This window comes from Coregonus lavaretus (genome assembly GCF_964263955.1).
Source record: "Coregonus lavaretus genome assembly, contig: HAP1_SCAFFOLD_3804, whole genome shotgun sequence".
In the NCBI taxonomy this organism is placed as follows: Eukaryota; Metazoa; Chordata; class Actinopteri; order Salmoniformes; family Salmonidae; genus Coregonus; species Coregonus lavaretus.
Genome location: NW_028158461.1, coordinates 11,796 through 37,422, shown reverse-complemented (window position 1 = coordinate 37,422; position 25,627 = coordinate 11,796). Strand labels below are relative to the sequence as shown.

The 25,627-nt window shown below is 47.2% G+C and overlaps 1 protein-coding gene across 1 annotated transcript; it reads left to right on the top strand.

Moving 5' to 3' along the window:
* Window positions 1-23,298, top strand: LOC311124004 (uncharacterized protein; the record flags this gene model as incomplete). The annotated part of the gene is made up of 10 exons (XM_084198227.1): window positions 1-100; window positions 9,571-10,752; window positions 12,756-12,854; window positions 13,812-13,907; window positions 14,674-14,790; window positions 15,188-15,421; window positions 15,817-15,938; window positions 16,300-16,527; window positions 17,006-17,212; window positions 23,032-23,298. Exons 1-10 carry the CDS (start codon window positions 40-42, stop codon window positions 23,296-23,298), a joined length of 2,613 nt encoding a protein of 870 aa, XP_084054353.1. The 5' UTR covers window positions 1-39.
* Between the last annotated feature and the right edge of the window lie 2,329 nt (window positions 23,299-25,627).

Genomic DNA, 25,627 nt, shown 5'->3' with positions numbered 1-25,627 from the left:
ATAACTGCTGGTAGAGGAGGGAGGCCCCTGGCAGCCAAAATGAAGCCTCTACAGGTCTCTGTGTGCTGCTTGCTCTCCCTGCTCATCCTGGTCGCTGCAGGTAAGATTACATCAATTAAGATTAAAAGAAGAAAACAAATTAGTCCATTAAGTTTTTATTACTGTAGATGGGCATGTTCCTTTGCTCAGAAAGAGGGCGAGGGGGACATATGAATGTCAGATTCTTTGAATGAATGGAAATGCCTATGGCTGCAGTGCAGACCCTATACGAGTGTTTGTGATATTAATTGAATATGAATGCCACTTGCATCCTGAGTCTTACTTGAGATTGAGAGAGAGAGTAGTAGACTGTTGGCAAGAGTGTGTGAAAGGCTGATCATGAGAACATGGTCATGGGGATGTAGAAATACAACTTTATTTCATTTGAAAAATGAGGAATTGAGCATTTATTTCATTATTATCACTTATCTATTGTATCATTATTCATACCTCAATGCTATTACAATGCCTTCCAAAAGTATTCATCCCCCTTTGGCGTTTTTTCTATTTTGTTGCATTACACCTTGTAATTTAAATTGATTTTTATTTGGATTTCATGTAATGGACATACACAAAATAGTAAAAATTGGTGAAGTGAAATTAAAAAAATAACTTGTTTCAAAAAAGTCTAAAAAATTAATAATGGAAAAGTGGTGCGTGCATATGTATTCACCCCCTTTGCTATGACGCCCCTAAATAAGATCTGGTGCAACCAATTACCTTCAGAAGTCACATAATTAGTTAAATAAAGTCCACCTGTGTGCAATCTAAGTGCCACATGATCTCAGTATATATACACCTGTTCTGAAAGGCCCCAGAGTCTGCAACACCACTAAGCAACGGGCACCACCAATCAAGCGGCACCATAAAGACCAAGGAGCTCTCCAAACAGGTCAGGGACAAAGTTGTGGAGAAGTACAAATCAGGGTTGGATTATAAGAAAAATATCAGAAACTTTGAACATCCCACAGAGCACCATTAAATCCATTATTAAAAACTTGAAATAATATGGCACCAAGAGAGGGCCGCCCAGAGAGGGCCGCCCACCAAAACTCATGGACCTAGCAAGGAGGGCATTAATCAGAGAGGCAACAAAGAGACCAAAGATAACCCTGAAGGAGCTGCAAAGCTCCACAGCGGAGATTGGAGTATCTGTCCATAGGACCAAGTTAAGCCGTACACACCACAGAGCTGGGCTTTACAGAAGAGTGGCCAGAAAAAAGCCATTGCTTTAAGAAAGAAATAAGCAAACACGTTTGGTGTTCGCCAAAAGGCATGTGGGAGACTCCCCAAACCTATGGACTATGGTCATATGAGACTAAAATTGAGCTTTTTGGCCATCAATGAAAACGCTATGTCTGGCGCAAACCCAACACCTCTCATCACCCCGAGAACACCATCCCCACAGTGAAGCATGGTGGTGGCAGCATCATGTTGTGGGGATGTTTTTCATCGGCAGGGACTGGGAAACTGGTCATTATTGAAGGAAAGATGGATGGTGCTAAATACAGAGAAATTCTTGAGGGAAACCTGTTTCAGTCTTCCAGAGATTTGAGACTGGGACGGAGGTTCACCTTCCAGCAGGACAATGACCCTAAGCATACTGCTAAAGCAACACTCGAGTGGTTGAAAGGGAAACATTTAAATGTCTTGGAATGGCCTAGTCAAAGCCCAGACCTCAATCCAATTGAGAATCTATGGTATGACTTAAAGATTGCTGTACACCAGCGGAACCCATCCAACTTGAAGGAGCTGGAGCAGTTTTGCCTTGAAGAATGGGCAAAAAATGCCAGTGGCTAGATGTGCCAAGCTTATAGAGACCTACCTCAAGAGACTTGCAGCTGTAATTGGTGCAAAAGGTGGCTCTACAAAGTATTGACTTTGGGGGGGTGAATAGTTATGCACGCTCAAGTTTTCTGTTATTTTGTCTTATTTCTTATTTGCTTCACAATAAAAAATATTTTGCATCTTCAAAATGGTTGGCATGTTGTGTAAATCAAATGATACAAACCCCCCAAAAATCAATTTTAATTCCAGATTGTAAGGCAACAAAATAGGAAAAATGCCAAGGGGGGTGAATACTTTCGCAAACCACTGTACATATATATACAGTACCAGTCAAAGGTTTTGACACATCTACTCATTCAAGGGTTTTTCTTTGTTTTTACTATTTTCTACATTGGGGGGGGGGGGGGGGGGGGGGGGGTATACAGAATATAGCCCTATTTGGTAAAAGTCCATATTATGGTAAGACCAGCTCAAATAAGCAAAGAGAAATGGCAGTCCATCATTACTTTAAGACATGAAGGTCAGTCAATCCGGAATATTTCGAGAACTTTTAAAGTTTAAAGCGCTGTGATGAAAGCGCTATGATGAAACTGTCTCTCATGAGGACCGCCACAGGAAAGGAAGACCCAGAGTTACCTCTGCTGCAGAGGATAAGTTCATTAGAGTTACCAGCCTCAGAAATTGCAGCCCAAATAAATGCTTCACAGTTACAGACACATCTCAATATCAACTGTTCAGAGGGGACTGCGTGAATCAGGCCTTCATTGTCGAATTGCTGCAAAGAAACCACTACTAAAGGACACCAATAAGAAGAAGAGACTTGCTTGAGCCAAGAAACATGAGCAATGGACATTAGACCGGTGGAAATCTGTCCTTTGGTCTAATCAGTCTAAATTCAAGATTTTGGGTTCCAACCGCCGTGTCATTGTGAGATGCAGAGTGGGTGAACGGATGATCTCCGCATGTGTGGTTCCCACCGTGAAGCATGGAGGAGGAGGTGTGATGGTGTGGGGGTGCTTTGCTGGTGACACTGTCTGTGATTTATTTAGAATTCAAGGCACACTTAACCAGCATGGCTACCACAGCATTCTGCAGCGGTATGCCATCCCATCTGGTTTGCGCTTAGTGGGAATATAATTTGTTTTTCAACAGGACAATGACCCATCACACCTCCAGGCTGTGTAAGGGCTATTTGACCAAGAACAAGAGTGATGGAGTGCTGCATCAGATGACCTGGCCTCCACAATCGCTGACCTCAACCCAATTGAGATGGTTTGGGATGAGTTGGACCGCAGAGTGAAGGAAAAGCAGCCAACAAGTGCTCAGCATATGTGGGAACTCCTTCAAGACTGTTTGAAAAGCATTCCAGGTGAAGCTGGTTGAGAGAATGCCAAGAGTGTGCAAAGCTGTCATCAAGGCAAAGGGTGGCTACTTTGAAGAATCTAAAATCTAAAATATATTTTTGGGTTACTACGTGTGTTTTTTCATGGTTGTGATGTCTTCACTTATTATTCTACAATGTAGAAAATAGTAAAAAATGAAGAAATACGCTTGAATGAGTAGATGTGTCCAAACTTTTGACTGGTACTGTAGATGGTGTATATCTATGGCTGTCCCAGGCTGGCTGACTGTGGAGGTATATAGACTGTGTATGTCTATGGCTGTCCCAGGCTTGGGGGGGGGGGGGGGGGGGGGGGGGGGGGGGGATACCCTTGCTTGTCCTTGCTGTCACTTAATCCCTGTACCTTCCAGGCCTCCATAGTTAGTCAGGTGGCTGGAGCCTTAGTGAGTGTGCTGCTGTAACCAGACACCATACAAATGCCACAGAGACTCATAGATACACCCACTGCCAGTGTGGGTCTGTTTGCAGCCTTACTACAATAGGGTTCCGTGGGGTTTGCCAAAGACTATGTACAATGTAGTCCATGCATTTGATATTCTAAATGCAAAAGCCATTTCTCTGTAGTTCTGCAAACCTATTTGTGTCTGCACAGCTTGATAAGCTGCAGTTGCAGATAGTCAGTAGTCCATGTGTAGGGGATGCCCCCAGTGCTATAACAGGACACACACACACACACACACACACACACACACACACACACACACACACACACACACACACACACACACACACACACACACGCTGGTACAAAGTGGTGCTATAGACAGACTATAGCAGTGTTCAGTAGCAGCCTGTCTGTTGGGCAGTGCATCCTGATAATGGATGCCCCTATATGGACGCCGCAACAGAAATACCTTATGATAGTGACAGAGCTAGAGCCCCCTAGAACAGGGTTTCCCAAACTCGGTCCTGGGGCCCCCCCTGGGTACATGTTTTGTTTTTTTGCCCTAGTACAGCTGATTCAAATAATCAAAGCTTGATGATGAGTTGGTTATTTGAATCAGCTGTGTAGCGCTAGGGCAAAAAACAGAACGTGCACCAAGGGGGGGCCCAGGACCGAGTTTGGGAAACCCTGCCCTAGAGTGACAGCAGCTGTGGTGTGTGTGTGTGTGTATGTGTATGTGTGTGTGTATGTATGTGTGTATGTGTGTGTGTGTGTGTGTGTGTGTGTGTGTGTGTGTGTGTGTGTGTGTGTGTGTGTGTGTGTGTGTGTGTGTGTGTGTGTGTGTGTGTGTGTGTGTGTGTGTGTGTGTGTGTGTGTGTGTGTGTGTGTGTGTGTGTGAGAAAGAGAGACAGAGGGATAACGTGTTGAAGTAGGGAGTGTGCTTGCGTGTTTGCTTGTCCGTATTAGTGAGCGTTGCTGTGCATATGCGCAATAAGGCTGTCGTCAAGGCCGGTGACAATCAGTGACAATCGTCAGGGAAGGACAACGTCACTCCTCCTGAATATAGCAGCTTTCCATTCCTCCATCTGACTCATTGTAGATCTATTCATATCCCTGATTGAGACCAGTAGGACCCAGGCACCATGCCCCAGGCACCTGTCCCACTCCATCCCCACTTTGATGTACTCTGCCTGGGTACTCACACTGCCAGGGCAGGGTTTTGGGGCTGGAGACGAACCAGGAACAGGCTCACTGTCCGGTGTTACATAACTGTATATTAACAGGATTACAATGCAACAGCCTATTTGTGCTATGTTTGTTTGATTGCTAAAATAATCGTGACAAGCACAGAGTGAGGTCTAAAAGCTGGTTAATCCTAGTCCAGTAAATGTTCTATTGTGACAGGTACTGTACATTAGTCAATATTATTAGGGTATCCTATGGTATATATCCCATATATATGCTATACTGTATGATCTATTATATGCTCTATCTCTCTCTATCTCTATCTCTCTCATCACCTTCTATGTCTCCTATCTCTCATCTCTTTTCTCTTTCACTGTCTCTCTCTCACCCCCCCCCCCCCCCCCCCCCCCTTCTCTCCCTCCTACTCCTCTCTCTTTCTCTCACTCTCTCGCTCTCTCTGTCTCTGTCACGCCCTGACTCAGAGGACGCTTATATGTTGAGTCAGGGTTTGTATTTTCCTTGTTGTGTTTTCCTATGTTGTATTTTCTATGTTTAGATCTAGTATGTCTAGATCTATGTTGGCCGGTGTGGTTCCCAATCAGAGGCAGCTGTCGCTCGTTGTCTCTGATTGGGGACCATACTTAGGCAGCCTATTGGCACTAGTGGGTTGTGGGATCTTGTTCCGTGTGAGGTTTGTTGTGTGTACCTTAGGACGTCACGTATCGTTAGTTTATTGTTTTGTCGTGGTGTTTATTCAATATATAAATAAACATGAATGCATATCACGCTGCGCCTTGGTCCTTCTCGTTCATGAACGAACATGACAGTCTCTGTGTCTCTCTCTCTCTTTCTTTCCCTGCTGTTGAACTTTTATAGTGATCTTTATCTAAGCTTAGGGGAAAAACCCCAGCGATCATTCCCATATGGAGTCTCTTCATTCTCCCGTCCCTCCATCCCTCTTTCCCTCCCTCCATCCCTCTTTCCCTCCCTCCATCTCCCTAACTGCGTTAACTCTAATTAAATTAAGTTACTTGGCTGCTACCAAATACGATCCTGTGGAATACCTGTATCAACAAACACATTTTTCTATTTCTGAAAACGGGATCAACATTTGGATATTTGGTCGGTTTAAGTCATGACTGTCCAGGCTATTGCTATTGCTTAGCTCCATGTCTTTACCACATAATCTTCATTCAATGATTATAGTGGCCCTTAAAGGGCAAAGTAGTTAAAAATATATATTAAGTCAACATAAACAAACAAACGGTCTCTCGTTAATGTTTGACCCCGTTACCTAATGTTGTATCAATGCTGGTAACCTGACAACGTTACACCATTCAAATTCTTGCCGTCCGTACACACGTTCATGTAACTGTGCAGACGACTGACGACGCTGTCGGACTATGTCTATGGATGCCGTCCAATCCACATCTCGTCACATACACACACACACACACACAGACACACACACACACACAGACAATCGACGACGCACTATGTCTATGGGTGCCATCCAACCCGCGAGGGCGGCAGTGAGCAGTTCATTTGGCCCCTCTGGATTTCCTATCACATTGCCTTCCAAGTTCTTCTCACACACACCCACCCACCTTCAGCACACACACACATGCTCTCTTGCGCTCTCTCTCTCTTTCTCTAACACACACACTCCCCATCTCGTTGGTTTTATTTAATTAGGGACACCCAGGGTACACTTAAGTCGGTGGGAGACTGTTTATGACTGGGGGTCAGCGAGCCAAAGGCTACATTGAATGCCAGGGGTGAGAGAGAAACACCTCTCGTGTTCTTCTTATCACCCATTACCGCCCCCTGTTTGTGGCAGACTGGTGCTGCAGGACAAATAGGCTGTAGGAGTGGGCCTATCTAAATACATACATAAATAAATATGCAACTTAGCAGATGCTTTTATCCACAGTGACTTACATTATCTGATCACGCAGGAATTCAACCTATGACCTTAATGTTACTTGCGCTACACTCTTGCCGAATAGGACACTGCTTACCGATCGGATAGATCAGTGATGCCCTCTCCTTGTCCGGGGAGATCTGTGATCAAAGCCCTGGAAATCCATGTGCTTTCAGGCTTTGCCAGAGTGTGACGGACTCAACACCCTATACCCTATACCCTATTTAGTGCACTGCTTTTGACCAGGGCCCATATGTACGGAATAGGGTGCCATTTGGTACGCAGACGGTGGCTTTTTACAGCCCCGTTTTTGAAGTAATGCTATCTGACTGACGGTCAGGATGTGGTGCTGTTGGTTTGTAACGCATGCCTAGCCTCTGTCACAGGCAACGTGAGCAAAGCCTGGACGTCCGAGGTTAACGCATACCGCGAATAGTTACACGAGTAGAAGCACTGAAAAAAACGTAACTTCAGAATATGAAATGTATCCTCTGTCTGCTTTCAGCGGCTAGATGAGTTCAGGTCAACAGGAAACTGTAATGGAGGGGTCATTTGTTCAGCTAAAAGGCCTATAGGACTATATCAGTCAGGTTCAGAACCATGGACCTGAAAACTCTTGTTAGCTCCCCTAGCTGATGCCTAGGCTTTAGCTCAGAGTGCTAATACGGACTTTTGGCCTTTAGAAGACCCGGGCTCGAAGTTATAGAGCTCCAAAATATATTTATTTACAGTTGCCGTTCAAAACATACATGGGCACGGGCACCCTCCTTCCATGTTACACAAACTCCCTAAACAGTTAAGTGGGGATGCTATGGACCTAAAGGACCACAAAGGAACATACGTCGTCACACATGTCCCCAACTGGCTAAATACCACCCTGTGAGGTCTTAGCAGTCCGGTTAGAACGGCCTGTAGTGGGATGTGTAGTGGGGCACAGTTGGACATAGTATGGGGGTGAATGGGCTCTATGTGTATGTCTGCAAGTTCATGTTTCAAGGCAGCGGCATAGATCAGGTTGTATCCATGGCATGGACAGCTGCAGTGTGATTCTCACCTTCAATGGCTGACAAGACTTGGCTGATATGAGCTGCATTGCTCACTGCTAGCGCCAACAGGCTAATTGCTAGCAAACAGCTAACATGGCACATGCAGTCTCATTGCTCAGTGTTAGCGCCAACAGGCTAATTGCTAGCAAAAGGCTAACATGGCACATGCAGTCTCATTGCCCACTGCTAGTGCCAAGCGGCTAATTGCTAAGCGAAAGGCTAACATGGTTGTATGGTGATGATGACACAGGTGTTTAGGTGTGCTGTGTTATTCTCATCTGTGCTGTGTGATTCTCTATTCTTCTAAGAAGAGGTGGCACATCTTGTTGACCAATGCTAGCAGCTAGCGACTAATCGCCAAGCTATAGGCTAACCTATGGCGGCATAGGAGTTTGTGACTGTGTATGCTAACGTCTTATACATGATGGATTTGATCTAATGGTTTCTGCAGAATCCTTGACTTGCAGACAGGAAGAATGATACTAGCTTCTTCTACCGGCCCAATGTCAATGTTAACACACACATTGATCAAATGGGTCAGGGCAGAAAGCTTAACACCCATGTGACTGTCCATGACTGTCCATGGTACACAAATGGGACTCTCTGTACTCTCTGTGTGTTCTCTCCATGGGCTTCCTATTCTGGGCTCTGATTCACGAATAAACAATTTACTGCTCATGATCGGTCGGTCATCACCTCCTGTGTGTGTGTGTGTGTGAGCTATGCCCATTTATCACCTCCTCTGGGCATTGTCAGCATTACAACCGACAACAAAACACAAGATTACATTCCTAGTGAGTACACACTGTCATGTGTATGTGTGACGGACTGGGGTTCTAACTCGGGTCTAACCCAGGTCTCCTAGCTATTCTGTGTCAGAGGTTACTTTAATATCCATGGCTACTTTCATAGATTTACATTACTGTAGCTAGCTCAGATTTCACTGTCTACAAACATGCAGTCTAAACAGGAGTACAATTGGGAGAGAACGCGTAGGAACAGAGTTCCCAGAGTGACATCATTTTGACATGTAATAATATGACTTCCTGACACAGGGTTCATTGTCGGAGTCTGTCTCTACAGTGCTGTCTTTACCTATGTCTGCTCCCCTCAAATAGTCTGTGCCTTAGCCTAAGCATCTCCATTCAAGGAGCTGAAATCTGAGCGTGGCAATCGGAGAGAGTGTTGAGTATTCAATCTGCTCTTGGCATTACAAACAGTCACACACCAAGTCTGTTCTGGACAGTCAGGCGTTGATGCAGGAAAATAAATAGTGGCTGTGAAAGTGTCCAGTGTGATGAATAAGGGCTATTTTGGATAAAGCGAGCAATTGGGTTTATCCATAATGTCTGTATATCTGTACATGTAAGTTGATTCAATAAGATGTTTGGAGCCAATGCTTCTATGCTTTACAAGAAGATTAAAGGAGTAATCCACTGAAACTATATTTTGGTATTTTCTTCATTATTCCACTGTTGATGAAGTTCAGCAATCAAGTTTTCAAAATATCAGACTTTCAAAAAGCAAATTGTAACTTGCCACATCATCATGATGATTATAAATCCTTTAATGCCGCTCCTTGTGTGTCAAATCAATACAGAAGTGTTAGAGGTCTCCAATTGTATTAATTGAACTGTAACTTATAGAAAGTTATAGAAATTAAATCATGCTCAATAACAGAGAGGCTGTTGTCTTTTCTAACATGGCCGTTCAGTGATTACCAGACCTAAACCCTTCTCTCTCTTTATACTGACATCTTTATCATTAACAGACTCACCTCTCGCTCTCTCTGTCTCTGCAGACCTAGTGGTAGAGGCCTCCAGCCCTGATGAGCTGCATCTCCACGTGCCGCTCTCCTGTGACCTCTCCTGTGACTCCGTAGACGACCATGGAGGCCAAAGCTCCTCCAACGACACCCCGGCCCCAGGCTCTGTGTGTCAGTCCTGTAACCCTCCACCAAGCCTTGCTACATCGGCCAAAGAAGAGCCCCTAGCCTCCACAGAGAAGGTCCCCATGGAGGAGGTAGCGAGCGAGGAGGAGGAGGAGGAGGAGGAAGAGGAGGCTGCATCTGAGGAGGTGATAGCTGAGGAAGAATCTGTGGAGTCTGCAGAGACTTCAGAGGAGGTCCAAGCATCAGAGGAGATAGTGGAGGAAGCTGCCTCGTCTAAGGAGGAAGCAGTGGAGGAAGCTTCCTCGTCTGAGGAGGAAAAAGTGGAGGAAGCTTCCACGTCTGAAGAAGAGGTTGTAGAGGAGGTTGAGGCAGAACCTGAAGCCGAGGAAGAAGAGGTTGTAGAGGAAGAGGAAGCAGTTGAGGAAGCTGTGGCCATGGAGGAGGAAGTGGAGGTAGTCAAAGAGGTAGTAGAGGAAACAGTAGAAGAAGAACCTGCAGTAGAGGAACCAGTTGAGGAGGTAGTGGTTGAGGAGGCAGTAGAGGAGGCAGTAGAGGAGGCCGTAGAGGAGGCCGTAGAGGAGGCCGTAGAGGAGGCCGTAGAGGAGGCCGTAGAGGAGGCCGTAGAGGAGGCCGTAGAGGAGGCAGTAGTAGTAGTGGCTGAACCTGTGTTGGAACCCAAGCTGGTTGAACCCGAGCCAGAACCTGTAGTGGAATCTGAAGTGGTTGAACCCGAGCCAGAGGTGGTGGTCGAGGAGGTGGCTCCAGAACCAGAGGAGGCTGTAGTAGAAGTAGAGCCAGAAACAGAGCCTGTTGTAGAGGAAGCTGCTCTGGAACCCACTCCGGAACCTGCGGAAGCCGCTCCAGAACCTGTAGAAGTAGGTGAGGTGGTTGTGGAGGCGATGAAGGAGGAGGAGGTGGTGGAGGAGGTGGCAGCTATTGTGGAGGAGGTACATGTTTTTGAGGAGGAGGCGGTGGTGGAAGAGGAGGCACCTGTTGTTGTTGTTAAGGAGGAGGCGACTGTTTTTGAGGAGGCGCCTGTTGAGGGAGTGACAGTGGAGGATGTACCAGCAAAGGCAGAAGCACCAGCAAAAGGTATAGAGTACTGCATTATTCAAATTTATAATTTGAATGAGAAAAACATTATTGTCCAAACAATTTGGATACAAACTTGCTTGTTTATATCAATGTGTTGACATTTATTATTTCTATACTAAATGTGATTGCTCATGCTAAAAGTACCTCTGGCAAGCCCTTTTAAGTTACATACTGTAGAGATTGAGTTTTGTTTCAGGATCCTGTTATATCTCCCCTTATCTTCTTCACAGTGCTTTGAATACACTTCAGTCAGCTCTTAAGAGCCATGTTGATGGCTCTTCAATGTCAACCTTACAGTGTCAACTCAAGTGTATTCAAAGCCACGATGAGCGAGTGGTACTGTATTCAGGAGACTGACACTCTGCCATTTGCTGCCTTAGTGTTGACACCAGCTATAAAAGACATAGGCTCTGGTCTGGCTCCTACAGTATCTCCCTACCTACTCTTCTACTCTCATCCCCCTATCTCTAAACCTCCATCTCTCTCTCATTCTTTCTCTCTCATCTCTCTAACCACTTCCCCTTCCTTCCTTTTCCTTCCTTCCTTCCTTCCTTCCTTCCTTCCTTCCTTCCTTCCTTCCTTCCTTCCTTCCTTCCTTCCTTCCTTCCTTCCTTCCTTCCTTCCTTCCTTCCTTCCTTCCTTCCTTCCTTCCTTCCTTCCCTCCCTCCATCCCCCCCCTTTCTCTCTCTCTCTCTCTCTCTCTCGCGCTCTCTCTCTCTCTCTCTCTCTCTCTCTCTAACCACTTCCCCTCCCTCCTCTCCTTCCTTCCTTCCTTCCTTCCTTCCTTCCTTCCCTACCCCCCCCCCTCCTCTCTCTCTCTCTCTCTTTCTCTCTCCCTCCCTCCCTTCCTCTCTCCCTGGCCCGTGCCATGCCCCAGAACCTGATATGTGTAGCTAATGGTGGCATCAGGAATAACCCCTAGCTGGCCAGGACAGAAATAGAGGGAGGAAGGGGAGAGATAGATAGATGGGCAGATGGACACTGATATAACAACATGGACGGATGGCTGCAGAGCCACACAACAGATGCTGTGGTCAGTCAGTGTTCTGTTATCATGGCAGGAAGTCAGTTGGTGTCATGTTCAGGGGAGATCAAAGGTGAAACGTTCAGATAGAAATGTAATGAATAGAGCTCACATGATTCCCAGTTCTACATGACAGACAGTTAAATCTGTTCTACACATTACATTTCTTTCTGAATGTTCAGTGAATGCACACTGTACTGTAAGTCGCTTTGGATAAAAGTGTCTTATAAATGGCATATTACAAGCATACACAGAGTATACAAAACATTAAGAACACCTGCTCTTTCCATGACATAGACTGACCAGGTGAAAGCTATGATCCCTTATTTATGTCACTTAAATCCACTTCAATCAGTGTAGATGAAGGGGAGGAGACAGGTTAAAGAAGGATTTTTAACCCTTGAGACAATGAAGACATGGATTGTGTATTACATTTACATCATTTAGCAGATGCTCTTATCCAGCGACTTACAAATTGGTGCATTCAACTTATGATAGCCAGTGGGACAACCACTTTTTTTCTTCTTTTTTTTATGGGGGGGGGGGGGGGGGTGAATGGGCACAACAAAAGATTTAAGTGCCTTTGAACGGGGTATGGTAGTAGGTGCCAGTCACACCAATTTGTGTCAAGAACTGCAACGCTACTGGGTTTTTCACGCTCAACAGTTTCCCGTGTGTATCAAGAATGGTCCACCACCCAAAGGACATCCAGCCAACTTGACAACTGTGGGAGGCATTGGAGTCAACATGGGCCAGCATCCCTGTGGAATGCTTTTGACACCTTGTAGAGTCCATGCCCCGATGAATTGAGGCTGTTCTGAGGGCAAAAGGGGGTGGGGGGGTATACTCATCATCATGTAATGCAGGGTAAATTCAACTTTCTGAGTCATTGATATGGATATGTCAAGTTTGGATTCGACCTTGGTCTGATGACTGACCTTGGAGTTGACTGACAGGCTTTTCCTCCAATCAGCAGTGGTGGAGGAAGCAGCCCCAGCCCCAAAGCTCAGAGACCGCTCCCACATCGATGAGACGCTCCAATTGACTTCTGCCGAACCCTCGCCTGAGTTCGCAGGTAAGGAGTTACAAGTCAGGCCCTGAGTTTTTCTCAATTCATCATTCCTCAATTCTTCACATTCGACCTCACCACCTCCTCAATCGTATTGTAGGAGAAGGTCCAAGGTCCCTCCCCTTGGACCTTCTTCTCCATTGTGTTTTGAGAAGGAGGCGAGGAGAGGACGCAAGGAATCTAGAAAATATTAATTTAGAAAAAGAGGGGGACCTTGGGGGGGGTAGTAGTATATGACTTGGGGGAGTTTTTTAATCAGAGAAAATATACACTCTGCTCTGCTCTGCCAATGAAGACTCATTCACATGAGTCAGGTTACTATGACTACCATGACCATGAGTCAGGTTAGTTCATTCATGGGGCCTTCCATTATATTACCATGACGACCATGAGTCAGGTTAGTTAATTCATGGGGCCTTCCATTATATTACTATGACTACCATGACCATGAGTCAGGTTAGTTCATTCATTGTGCCTCCATTATATTACCATGACTACCATGACCATGAGTCAGGTTAGTTCATTCATGGTACCTCCATTATATTACCATGACTACAATGACTACCATGACCATGAGTCAGGTTAGTTCATTCATGGTGCCTCTATTATATTACCATGACTACCATGACCATGAGTCAGGTTAGTTCATTCACGGTGCCTCCATTATATTACCATGACTACCATGACCATGCATCTCTTCTCTCCCACCTGTTTCTCTCCTTTTCAACATCTCCTCTCTTCATCTGCTACTACTGCCTCTCTCCACCTCTCTCTATCATCCTCTCTTCATCCCTCTCTCTTCTCTTCCTCTCTCCCTCCCTCCTCTCCTCCTCTCTCCCCCCTCATCCTCTCCTCTCCTCCTCTTTCCCCCTTCATCCTCTCCTCATCCCTCTCTCCTCTCCTCCTCTCTCCTCTCTCCCCCCTCACCCTCTCCTCATCCCTCACTCCTCTCCTCCTCTCCAGCTGCTATAAAGAAGCTGCAGCACATCTACCACTCAGCCATCAAGCCCATGGAGATGGCCTACAAGTACAACGAGCTCAGAGCTCACGAGGTCACAGGTAGCCTGCCCAACCACTTAGCATTAGCCTTGAGCCATTAGCTATTAGCATGTTCTATCTGTTTTATACTGACCTGTTGTCTTAGCATATTAGGCTTTAGCCTGGTTAGCATTGTTCCGATTTGTTTATTAGTATTAGCATATTAGCCTTTAGCCATTAGCTATTAGCCTTTTCAATCTGTTCATTACCAACCTATTGCACAAAGAACAACAAAATGCTACATTTCCCCCCGAAAAAACAGACAGGCATAAGTCTAGTTACCAACAGTCCTTGCAGACATTGTCATTAGCACTGGGGTTTCCCCAGGCAAATGGGCAATACTATACACAGTTGTGTGCCAGCTTAGTCTCTGGTGCCTTCGCCTGAAGAAACTCAGCTGGGTGACTTTGACAAATCAATGAAACATAAATAAACGAATTAACTGCATATACACCTGCCAGTAATCGAATGCACCAGGAGCTCTCCAGAGAGTGACTTTGTATGCCTCAGCATATAAATACAGCTTTGTGTGGGCGACCAGGCCTCACTTAACCCAGGCTTGTTAGAGCTTGAGGGCTCCATTCATAGTACCGTAATATATGCAATGACCGCCCCCTTGTGGGACAAAGTGTACCATTGACAAAGTCTACAAAAGTGACCCACCCCCCCACTCTCTCTTTCTCTCTCTCTCTCTCTCTCTCTCTCTCTCTCTCTCTCTCTCTCTCTCTCTCTCTCTTTCTCTATCTCACTCTATCTATATGTCTATCTATCTCTCTCCTCCCTCTAGATGGAGAGATCACCTCCAAGCCCATGGTGCTGTTCCTGGGACCCTGGTCAGTAGGCAAATCCTCCATGATCAACTACCTGCTGGGCGTGCACGGTACCCCACAACAACTTTACACAGGTAAGAGCACCTGCCGCATAGCTTGGGCCTGGAGTTTCACCTGACCAACTCCCTACTCTGACAATCAATCAAATGTATTTATAAAGCCCTCATTGCACCTCTTACCAGTCTACACCGCAGACAAGGTTTTCGACTTTATCATTCACTCTATTCCACATCTTGTCTATCTACTACTGGTCTGTCATCTATTGCACCCTTCCCAGTCCACTTCTCTGAGGTATACAAACATGCCTCAATGCAACTGCTTCCTTTTCTTAGTTAACTATTTGGATAGCTGTTCATATTAATCTCTCTCTTACACGTTCTACCATCCCTCCCTCCCTATCTCCCTCCCACCTCTCCCCTCTTCCCCTCTCTCTCCATACCACCTCTCGCCCGCTTCCTCCCTCTCTCCCAGGTGCTGAGCCCACTACATCTGAGTACACAGTGGTGATGCACGGTGACAAGTTCCGCTCGGTGGAGGGCATCGTGATGGCTGCCGACAGCTCCAGGTCCTTCTCTCCTCTGGAGAAGTTTGGCCAGGGGTTCCTGGAGAGGCTGGTGGGGATTGAGATGCCCCATAAACTGCTGGAGAGAGTCACCCTGGTGGATACACCTGGGATTATTGAGAACCGCAAGCAGCAGGAGAGAGGTGGGGAGGAGAACACACATACACATACACACACTAACCTCTCATATACAGCCATGTGTAATAGATCATATACACTCTTTAGATATGTGTTATATGCTGTGAAGTGACAATCACAAGCCGCAGGAGAGAGGTGGGAGGAGAACAGACAGAGATTCACTAACAGTCACACTCATGCACACACACACACAAACACACACACACACACAATGTGTCATTGAACCATTCACACACCTGAACTATTTGTGTCCTACATCCTCAGAATGGTAACACACTCCATGCAACACACACACGTACACATTCTCAAAAATGCAATGATAAAAATACTTAACTCACTGTATACTACCAAATCTTTGAGTAAAACAGCCTCTGATTGGTCGACCTCCCTCCCCCTCCAGGCTACCCCTATAGCGAGGTGTGTCAGTGGTTCATCGACCGTGCTGACCTCATCTTCCTGATGTTTGACCCCACCAAGTTGGACGTGGGTGGAGAGCTGGCGACGCTGTTCAAACAGATGAAGGTAAAGAAGTGTAAAGCATAGAAATATAATTACTAGAACGGATGTGATGGGTGGCCCGGCGGCCATATTGAGTGTACCGATAAGAGTAAAGTAGGAAGCAAAAGTATTAAGTTCAGTATTCAGTTTGTGCTTTATTAACAGTCAACTCAACTGAAATTACAAAAGAATACATTCCTTTCTCATTCTAGTAATTCTATGTCTATGGTGCAAAGCAAAGTGCCTTAGATTTCCCAATATACAGCCAGTCTTGGCCTAGCAAGGGAGTGACACTTTAATAAACGTTTCTAAACTCTGTTTTCTTCATTCATTCATTGATCCATCCATCCATCCATTAATTAATTAATTCATTCATTCATTCCAGGGCCGCGAGTCCCAGATCCGCATCATCCTGAACAAGGCAGACAACCTGGCCTCCCAGGACCTGATGCGTGTCTATGGCGCCCTGTTCTGGTCCATGGCTCCTCTCATCAACGCCACAGAGCCTCCCCGGGTCTACGTTAGCTCTTTCTGGCCCACAGACTACGCAGCCGACACCAGCCGAGAGCTCTTCATACGGGAGGAGATCTCGCTGCTCGAAGACCTCAACCAGGTGAAGCTCAACCCTCACCTACAGACATTACAGTTTACACACACACCAACACATTACACGCACACACCAGCCCATGGCTTTTTATACGGGAGGAGACCTTGCTGCTCGAGAAGCTACCATCTCCTGCCGTTGTGCCCTTGAGCAATGCACCTAAAACCTATGACAATGGCGAACGTGCATAAAGATGGCAGAATTCAGATGTGATGTCATTGTTTTAGCACTATCCACTGAGTTTTTAAACTACGGCGAGTGATATGGTTCAATGTGCCAGTAAATCAGCACAATCTACTTTTTTGGGGTCCCAGCGTCTTGAAGCTAAAATTCGGATCATGTTTACTGTGCTAATGACAACAACAAAAAAAGAGTCACAGAGAGCGATGTACAATTCGGCGAACAAGGTATTTGTGGTAAGTGCATGGGGGACGCCATATTTATGCACCTCCGCTATTAACAATAATGTCCTTCTCCTTTTCTTCAGGTCATTGAGAACCAGCTGGAGAACAAGATAGCCTTCATCCGCCAGCACGCCATCCGGGTCAGAATCCACGCCCTGCTGGTAGATCGCTACCTCCATACCTACCATGAAAAGCTGGGCTGGTTCAGCGACCCCGACGAGGTGTTCAGGGACATCGTCTCAGACCCTGACAAGTTCTACATCTTCAAGTCCATCCTGGCCAAGACCAATGTAAGGGAGAGTGTGTGTGTGTATGTGTAATGTGTGTATGTAATAAGTATATAACATGTGTTAAAGGTAGGCAAAGTGTGTGTATAATGTGTATGTAAAGTGTGTACAATGTGTATATAATGTGTGTATTAAATGTGTATGAGTAATGTGCATATAACATATAATGTGTGTATATAACTAACATGTATATAAAAAATCAAATCAAATGTTATTTGCCACATGCGCCTGATACAACAGGTGTAGACCTTACAGTGAAATGCTTACTTACAAGCCCTTAACCAACAATGCAGTTAAAAATGTTTCACTAAAATATGTGTTATGTAAAAAATAGATAAATAAAAAATAATTAAAGAGCAGCAGTAAAATAAAATAACAGTAGGGAGGCTATATACAGGGGGTACCGGTACAGAGTCAATGTGCGGGGGCACAGGTTAGTCCAGGTAATTGAGGTAATATGTACATGTAGGTACATAGGTACAGACCCATGGGGCGGCGCGCACAATTGGCCCAGCGTCGTCCAGGGTAGGGGAGGGATTTGGCCGGCAGGGGATGTAGCTCAGTTGGTAGAGCATGGCGTTTGCAACGCCAGGGTTGTGGGTTCGATAAAATAATGTATGCACTAACTGTAAGTCGCTCTGGATAAGAGCGTCTGCTAAATGACTGTCAAGTGTTGCTGTAGGTAGGTGTGGTGTGGAATCAGGCGCAGGACGCAGAAATTAAGTCCAACAAAGACTTTAGTAGTTCACACAAAATACAGTCCAAAAAGCAGCCCGGAGGCGAGAAAAGCGCACACAGGCGTAAACACACGAGCGCACTAAACATGTGCGTAAATCTCTCCTTAACAAATAAGGAGGTAAGCTAATACTAGCGCACCGAAACGGGTAACGCAACAACACGACAACGAGAGCAATTACACACAACACCTAAACTCACAACAAGGAACTAAATAGGGTGCTTAATGAGACATAACACAAAACAGGTGTGACAAACAGACAAAACCAATCAAACAAGAAACATAGAACGGTGGCAGCTAGTACTCCGGAGACGACGACCGCCGAAACCTGCCCGAACAAGGAGGAGGGGCCGCCTCGGCCGAAACCGTGACAGTACCCCCCCCTTGACGCGCGGCTCCAGCCGTGCGCCGCCCCCGGGCCTCGGGGACGACCAGGAGGACGCGGAGCAGGGCGCGTAGGATGACCACGATGGAATTCGGTCAGCAGGGACGGGTCCAGAATGTCCCTCCTCGGCACCCAGCACCGCTCCTCCGGACCGTACCCCTCCCACTCCACGAGATATTGGAGACCCCCCATCCGGCGTCTCGAATCTAGGATGGTCCGAACAGTGTACGCCGGAGCCCCCTCGATGTCCAACGGGGGCGGAGGAGTCTCTTCTATCTCAAAGTCCTGGAGTGGACCAGCTACCACTGGCCTGAGGAGAGACACATGGAACGAGGGGTTAATATTCTTGTAATCAATGGGCAGTTGTAACCTATAACACACCTCGTTCAATCTCCTCAGGACTTTAAAAGGCCCCACAAACCGCCGACCCAGCTTCCGGCAGGGCAGGCGGAGGGGCAGGTTTCTGGTTGAGAGCCAGACTCGATCTCCAGGTGCGTACACTGGCCCCTCACTGCGGTGTAGGTCGGCGCTCGTCTTCTGTCGACGGATGGCTCGCTGCAGATGGACGTGTGCAGCGTTCCACGTCTCCTCCGAGCGCCACACCCACTCATCCACAGCAGGGGCCTCGATCTGGCTCTCATGCCAAGGTGCCAGAACCGGCTGGTACCCTAACACACACTGAAAAGGGGTTAGTCTAGTGGAGGAGTGGCGGAGAGAGTTCTGTGCCATCTCGGCCCAGGGCACATATCTCGCCCACTCCTCCGGCCGGCCCTGACAATATGACCTCAGAAACCTACCCACATCCTGGTTGACTCGTTCGACCTGCCCATTACTCTCCGGGTGGTAACCCGAGGTAAGGCTCACCGAGACCCCCAACCGTTCCATAAAGGCTCTCCAGACTCTTGAGGTAAACTGGGGGCCTCGATCAGACACTATATCCTCGGGTACCCCGTAATGCCGGAAGACGTGAGTAAATAGAGCCTCAGCGGTCTGTAGGGCAGTAGGAAGACCCGGCATGGGAAGGAGACGACAGGCCTTCGAGAACCGATCCACAACGACCAGGATGGTGGTATTCCCTTGTGAGGGGGGAAGGTCGGTAACAAAATCCACCGAGAGGTGAGACCAGGGTCGTTGTGGAACGGGCAGGGGTTGTAATTTACCCCTGGGCAAGTGTCTGGGCGCCTTACACTGGGCACACACTGAGCAGGAGGAGACATAAACCCTCACATCCCTGGCTAACGTTGGCCACCAGTACTTTGTACTAAGGCAGTGCACTGTCCGGCCAATACCTGGATGTCCAGAGGAGGGTGACGTGTGAGCCCAATAAATCAGCCGATCCCGGACCTCGAGCGGGACGTACGTCCGACCCACCGGACACTGTGGAGGGCTAGGGTCGGTGCGTAATGCCCGCTCGATCTCCGCATCGACCTCCCATACCACCGGTGCAACCAGACAAGACTCCGGTAGTATGGGAGTGGGCTCCACGCACCTCTCCTCCGTGTCATACCGCCGAGACAGGGCATCTGCCTTCCCGTTCTGGGACCCAGGGATGTAAGTGATCTTGAACACAAACCGGGCGAGAAACATAGTCCATCGAGCCTGGCGAGGATTCAGTCTCCTAGCCGCCCGAATGTATTCCAGGTTACGGTGGTCGGTCAGAATGAGGAAAGGGTGTTGAGCCCCCTCAAGCCAATGCCTCCACACCTTTAGGGCCTGTACTACGGCTAACAGCTCCCTGTCCCCTACGTCATAATTCCGCTCCGCCGGACTGAGCTTTTTAGAATAAAAAGCACAGGGGCGGAGTTTAGGTGGTGTGCCGGACCGTTGTGAAAGAACTGCCCCGATACCGGCCTCAGACGCGTCTACCTCTACTTGGAAGGGTAAAGTGGGATCCGGGTGCGCCAGCACTGGAGCCGAGGTAAACAGGTCCTTCAGTCTCCCAAAAGCCCTGTCCGCCTCAGCCGACCACCGCAAGCACACAGGACCCCCCTTCAGAAGAGACGTTATGGGAGCTGCCACCTGTCCAAAACCCCGGATAAACCTCCGGTAGTAATTCGCAAAACCCAAGAACCGCTGCACCTCTTTAACCGTAGTTGGGGTTTGCCAATTACGTACGGCAGACACACGGTCAACCTCCATTCTCACCCCTGACGCAGACAACTGGTAACCCAAAAAGGAGACTGACTCCTGAAAGAACAGACATTTCTCGGCTTTGACATACAGGTCATGCTCCAACAGTCTCCTCAATACCCTGCGCACCAGGGCTACATGCTCGGCCCGAGTAGAACTGTACACTAGAATATCATCTATGTACACCACCACTCCCTGCGCCTGCATGTCCCGGAAAATCTCATCTACAAAAGATTGGAAGACTGATGGAGCATTCATTAACCCATATGGCATGACGAGATACTCGTAATGGCCGGAGGTAGTACTAAATGCTGTCTTCCACTCATCGCCCTCCCTAATGCGCACCAAGTTATATGCGCTCCTGAGGTCCAATTTTGTGAAGAACCGTGCCCCGTGTAAGGACTCCGTCATGGTCGCAATCAGCGGGAGTGGATAACTATATTTCACAGTCACCTGATTGAGACCGCGGTAATCAATACACGGACGCAAACCTCCATCCTTTTTCTTCACAAAAAAGAAGCTCGAGGACGCGGGAGAAGTGGAGGGCCGTATGTATCCCTGTCTCAGAGACTCGGCAATGTAAGTCTCCATTGCCCTTTTCTCCTCCTGTGACAAAGGATACACATGGCTCCGCGGGAGCGCAGCTCCTGCCTGGAGGTCTATCGCACAATCCCCCTGTCTATGAGGCGGCAACCGTGCCGCTCTTGTCTTACTAAACACGAGTGCCAAATCCTCATACTCAGGCGGAATGTGCAGTGCTGGTTCGGACTCTCCACCGAGGTCGCCCCTACGGAAACACCCAGACATAGCCCCTCACACTGAGCAGACCACCCTTTTAGAGCCTTCTCTCGCCACGAAATAGTAGGATCATGGGTAATCAACCAGGGAAGCCCCAGTACCACCGAATACGCAGGAGAGTCGATCAGATAGAGTTGAATCGTCTCCTCATGACCCCCCTGCGTCTTCATCCTAAGTGGCGCCGTGACCTCCCTAATCAACCCAGATCCTAACGGACGACTATCTAGGGCATGTACAGGGAAAGGCTTATCGACCGGGAGGAGGGGAATCCCTAACTCAACACAGAATTTACGATCTACAAAAAGGACTCCCCAATGTGTGACCTGCCATCTCCCTTACCAGGGGACCCTCCCCAGCACCTAGCCGCGGTGTGCCCTCCGCGGCCACAGTTGGTACAGGAGACTGCCCCCCTCGGGCTCCTTCTTCTCCCCCCTCTAGCGCCAGCACCTCCGAGCTCCATAGGGCTCGGCTCGGAGGCGCTGGAGGGTGGAATGGGCGACCCCCACCTGGGACGTCCGCGGGTCGCGAGCAGGGTGTCCAGCCGAATGGCCATGTCCACCAACTGGTCAAATGATAGTGTAGTATCCCTGCACGCTAACTCTCTGCGGACGTCCTCCCGAAGGCTGCATCTAAAATGGTCTATGAGGGCCCGCTCATTCCACCCTGCATCTGCCGCTAGAGTCCGGAACTCCAGCGCAAACTCTTGAGCGCTCCTCATCCCCTGTCGGAGGTGGAATAGACGCTCCCCCGCCGCCTTCCCTTCTGGTGGATGGTCGAAGACAGCACGGAAGCGGCGGGAGAACTCCGCATAGGTGACTGTGGCGGCGTCTATTCCCCTCCATTCGGTGTCTATTGCCGGTGAGACAGGAGATGAGGGCGGAAACGCTCTCGTATCCCGAGGGCGCCGGGTGTATGGTGGCAAGGTAGAGCTCCACCTGTAACAGGAACCCCTGACACCCGGCAGCGGTGCCGTCGTACGCCCTCGGGAGCGAGAGCCGAATTCCACTGGGTTCCGGTTGTTGGACGGGCGGGCTGACCGATGGTGATGGTGCGGTAGGTGGAGGTGTGGGTACATCGCTGGTCTCCCAACGATGGAGAATGTTCATCACCCGGTCCAGGGCGTGCCCGATCTGATTAATCCGATCGTCTTGACCTCGGAGACGCTCCTCCATGATGTCGGTGGGTGCTCCTGCTGATTCCATGCGATGGTGTGTAATTCTGTCAAGTGTTGCTGTAGGTAGGTGTGGTGTGGAATCAGGCGCAGGACGCATAAATTAAGTCCAACAACGACTTTAGTAGTTCACACAAAATACAGTCCAAAAAGCAGCCCGGAGGCGAGAAAAGCGCACACAGGCGTAAACACACGAGCGCACTAAACATGTGCGTAAATCTCTCCTTAACAAATAAGGAGGTAAGCTAATACTAGCGCACCGAAACGGGTAACGCAACAACACGACAACGTAAATAGGGTGCTTAATGAGACATAACACAAAACAGGTGTGACAAACAGACAAAACCAATCAAACAAGAAACATAGAACGGTGGCAGCTAGTACTCCGGAGACGACGACCGCCGAAACCTGCCCGAACAAGGAGGAGGGGCCGCCTCGGCCGAAACCGTGACAATGACTAAAATGTAAAATGTAATGTAAAATGTAGGTAGAGTTAAAGTGACTATGCATAGATAATAAACAGAGTAGCAGCAGCGTAAAAGAGGACCAGGAACAACGTGTGTACAACATATATAGAACTTGTGTGTTCTCCATTTCTCCAGGTGAGCAAGTTCGACCTGCCAGACAAAGAAGCCTACCAGGACTTCTTCGGCATCAACCCTCCATCAGGCTTTAAACAGCTGTCCTCCCTCTGTTCCTGGTCGTCAGGCTGTCTGATTGACAAGATAGAGAAAGCTATCACTGTGGAGCTCCCTGCCCTCCTGATTAGCCTGGGCAAGAAAGACAGTCCACCCCCAGCCAAGGCCGCCCCAGCCCCTCCACCCCCACTGCCTGAGGCAAAACCCAAGAACCGCTGGCGAAAGGATTGAGGAGGAGAGATGAAGAGAGGGATGGATGGAGAGAAGAGGACGGGGAGTAAAGGAACAAAGAAAAAAGAGGGAGGCCGAAGCCAGAAGCTGTACTGGGGTGACTCCACTTCTGAGTTTGTCTGGACTGGACACGGGGAAGAGAGGAGAGAGGGATGGGATGGAGGATGGGTGGAGGAGAGGAAAGATGTACAGCTGGGGAGTGAAGCCACATAAAGCAAATGGGAACCTTACAAGCCCATTAGAAATAATCCAACTGGAGAAAAACGGAAACACGTTTTTAAATGATTTAAATCAGAGACTCTTATCTTCCTAAGTGTTATTATTTAACTCAAAACGAAAACAGGGAAATATAAACAAGAGTTTGTTTTATTTCGGTTTGTTTGCCAGATTGTTACTATTTTATTTATTAAAGTTTTTCTCTTCTTCTTCATCCGTAGACAAGGAGGAAAAATACCAGCAATCAGTTACAGTATTCATCTATTGTATTGTATTCTATTGTCTTTATTGTCAGTTCTACACTACAGCTTATCTTCGTTGTTAGTGCAGTATGTCATTGCTGTGTAAGAACGCATTTGTACATTGATGCCAGTTAAATGGGCTGTAGCCTTCTCTTCCTGTTATAGCTTTGCCTCAATATGCTGCATGTCAAAGTGTCATTAAAGTTGTATTTCATCCTTGTAGCTTCAGATCCCATTGACGACCGAGATTATTGTGTCAATTCTTTAGAGAGAAAAAGGGGGGAGAAAGAAAGAGAAAAAATAGACCCAATTTATGTTTTGTCCAATAAGGGTAGGGCCTACATTCTAGAGGGAACGTCCTGTCCCCAGCAATGATGTATAATTGATATGCTTCTGTTGTTACTTTGTGAAGGAGTGTTAGCCAGGCCAAACACACAGAGTGGTTCTAAACAATCTGTACACACACACACACACACACACACACACACACACACACACACACACACACACACACACACACACACACACATAGCATCTTGGAAACACACCCATCACTGCAAGGTGCCACATCTGTCTGAGACACAGAAACCAGATGTACATAATATTAGGTCTTTAATCCTTATGTTTGGTTCAACCTACACCGTTACAGTAAGTACATCTAGATCATCAATAGGATTTTAACCTCCCCAAAAAGATATGATTTTAACCTTACAAAAAATATATGATTTTAACCTTACAAAAAAGATATGATTTTAACCTCCCAAAAATGGATTTCCCAGTTGCTGAGAATGTTTCATATGCTTTTTTCCCCTGAGTTGATAGACCCAACTGTTCAAAATTTGGAGCCAAATGTTTGATTACTGTACCAAAGTTGTAAATCAATCGAATTATGACATTTTTTGCTCCTTTTTAGCCAAACTTCATATCACTATCCCTCGGCCTCTAGACATCACAGGGAAAACATACTTATATCCTTGTGATCGTCATGGATATATCTTTACTGCACAGAATACCACTTGTCTCTAGCACCAAGGTCAAAGGTCAAATTGACTTCAGAGCAGTGTTGCTCCGCCTCAGCTTGTTTCTAGGACAACCTGTTAAAAAGTTATATAGACCAAGGTCAAGGTCAAATTACAGGTCAAATTGACCCAGAACATCATGGATGTCACTATTCCAGTACCGGGTCTAATTGTTGTTGTTGTTGTTACGTCTTTTACACGTTTGAGACACAACCTTAGGAAAGTAGATGAAGGGTCATGATGGAAAAATTAAGTAAAATAGTATTTGAGTGATTTCTAACTCAAATTTAACCAGGACATAAGGGAAGGGTTAAAAACTTTTTTTTCAATGAGGTGTCATTTCAGCCATAGTCATCTTTTGCATTAAAACACTGCAGTGGCACCAGAATTCCACCAGGTGGTAACTGAACTCAATGGAAATGATTACATTTACATTTTAGTCATTTAGCAGACACTCTTATCCAGAGCGACTTACAGTTAGTGAGTGCATCCATTATTTTATTTTTTCATACTGGCCCCCCATGGGAATCGAACCCACAACCCTGGCGTTTGCAAACGCCATGCTCTACCAACTGAGCTACATCCCTGCCGGCCATTCCCTACCCTACCCTGGACGATGCTGGGCCAATTGTGCGCCGCCCCATGGGTATTACCCGGGTTAATGGCCCCCTATTCCCTACAGAAAAGGCCCTGGCCTGTTCAAACCTAGTGCACTATATAGGGAATAGATTTCCATTTGGATGCATTCAGGTAAAGATGGATGGTGTAGTGAAGTACTACACTATCCAAATAAGTTATAATAATATGCCATTTAGCAGATGCTTTTATCCAAAGCGACTTACAGTCATGTGT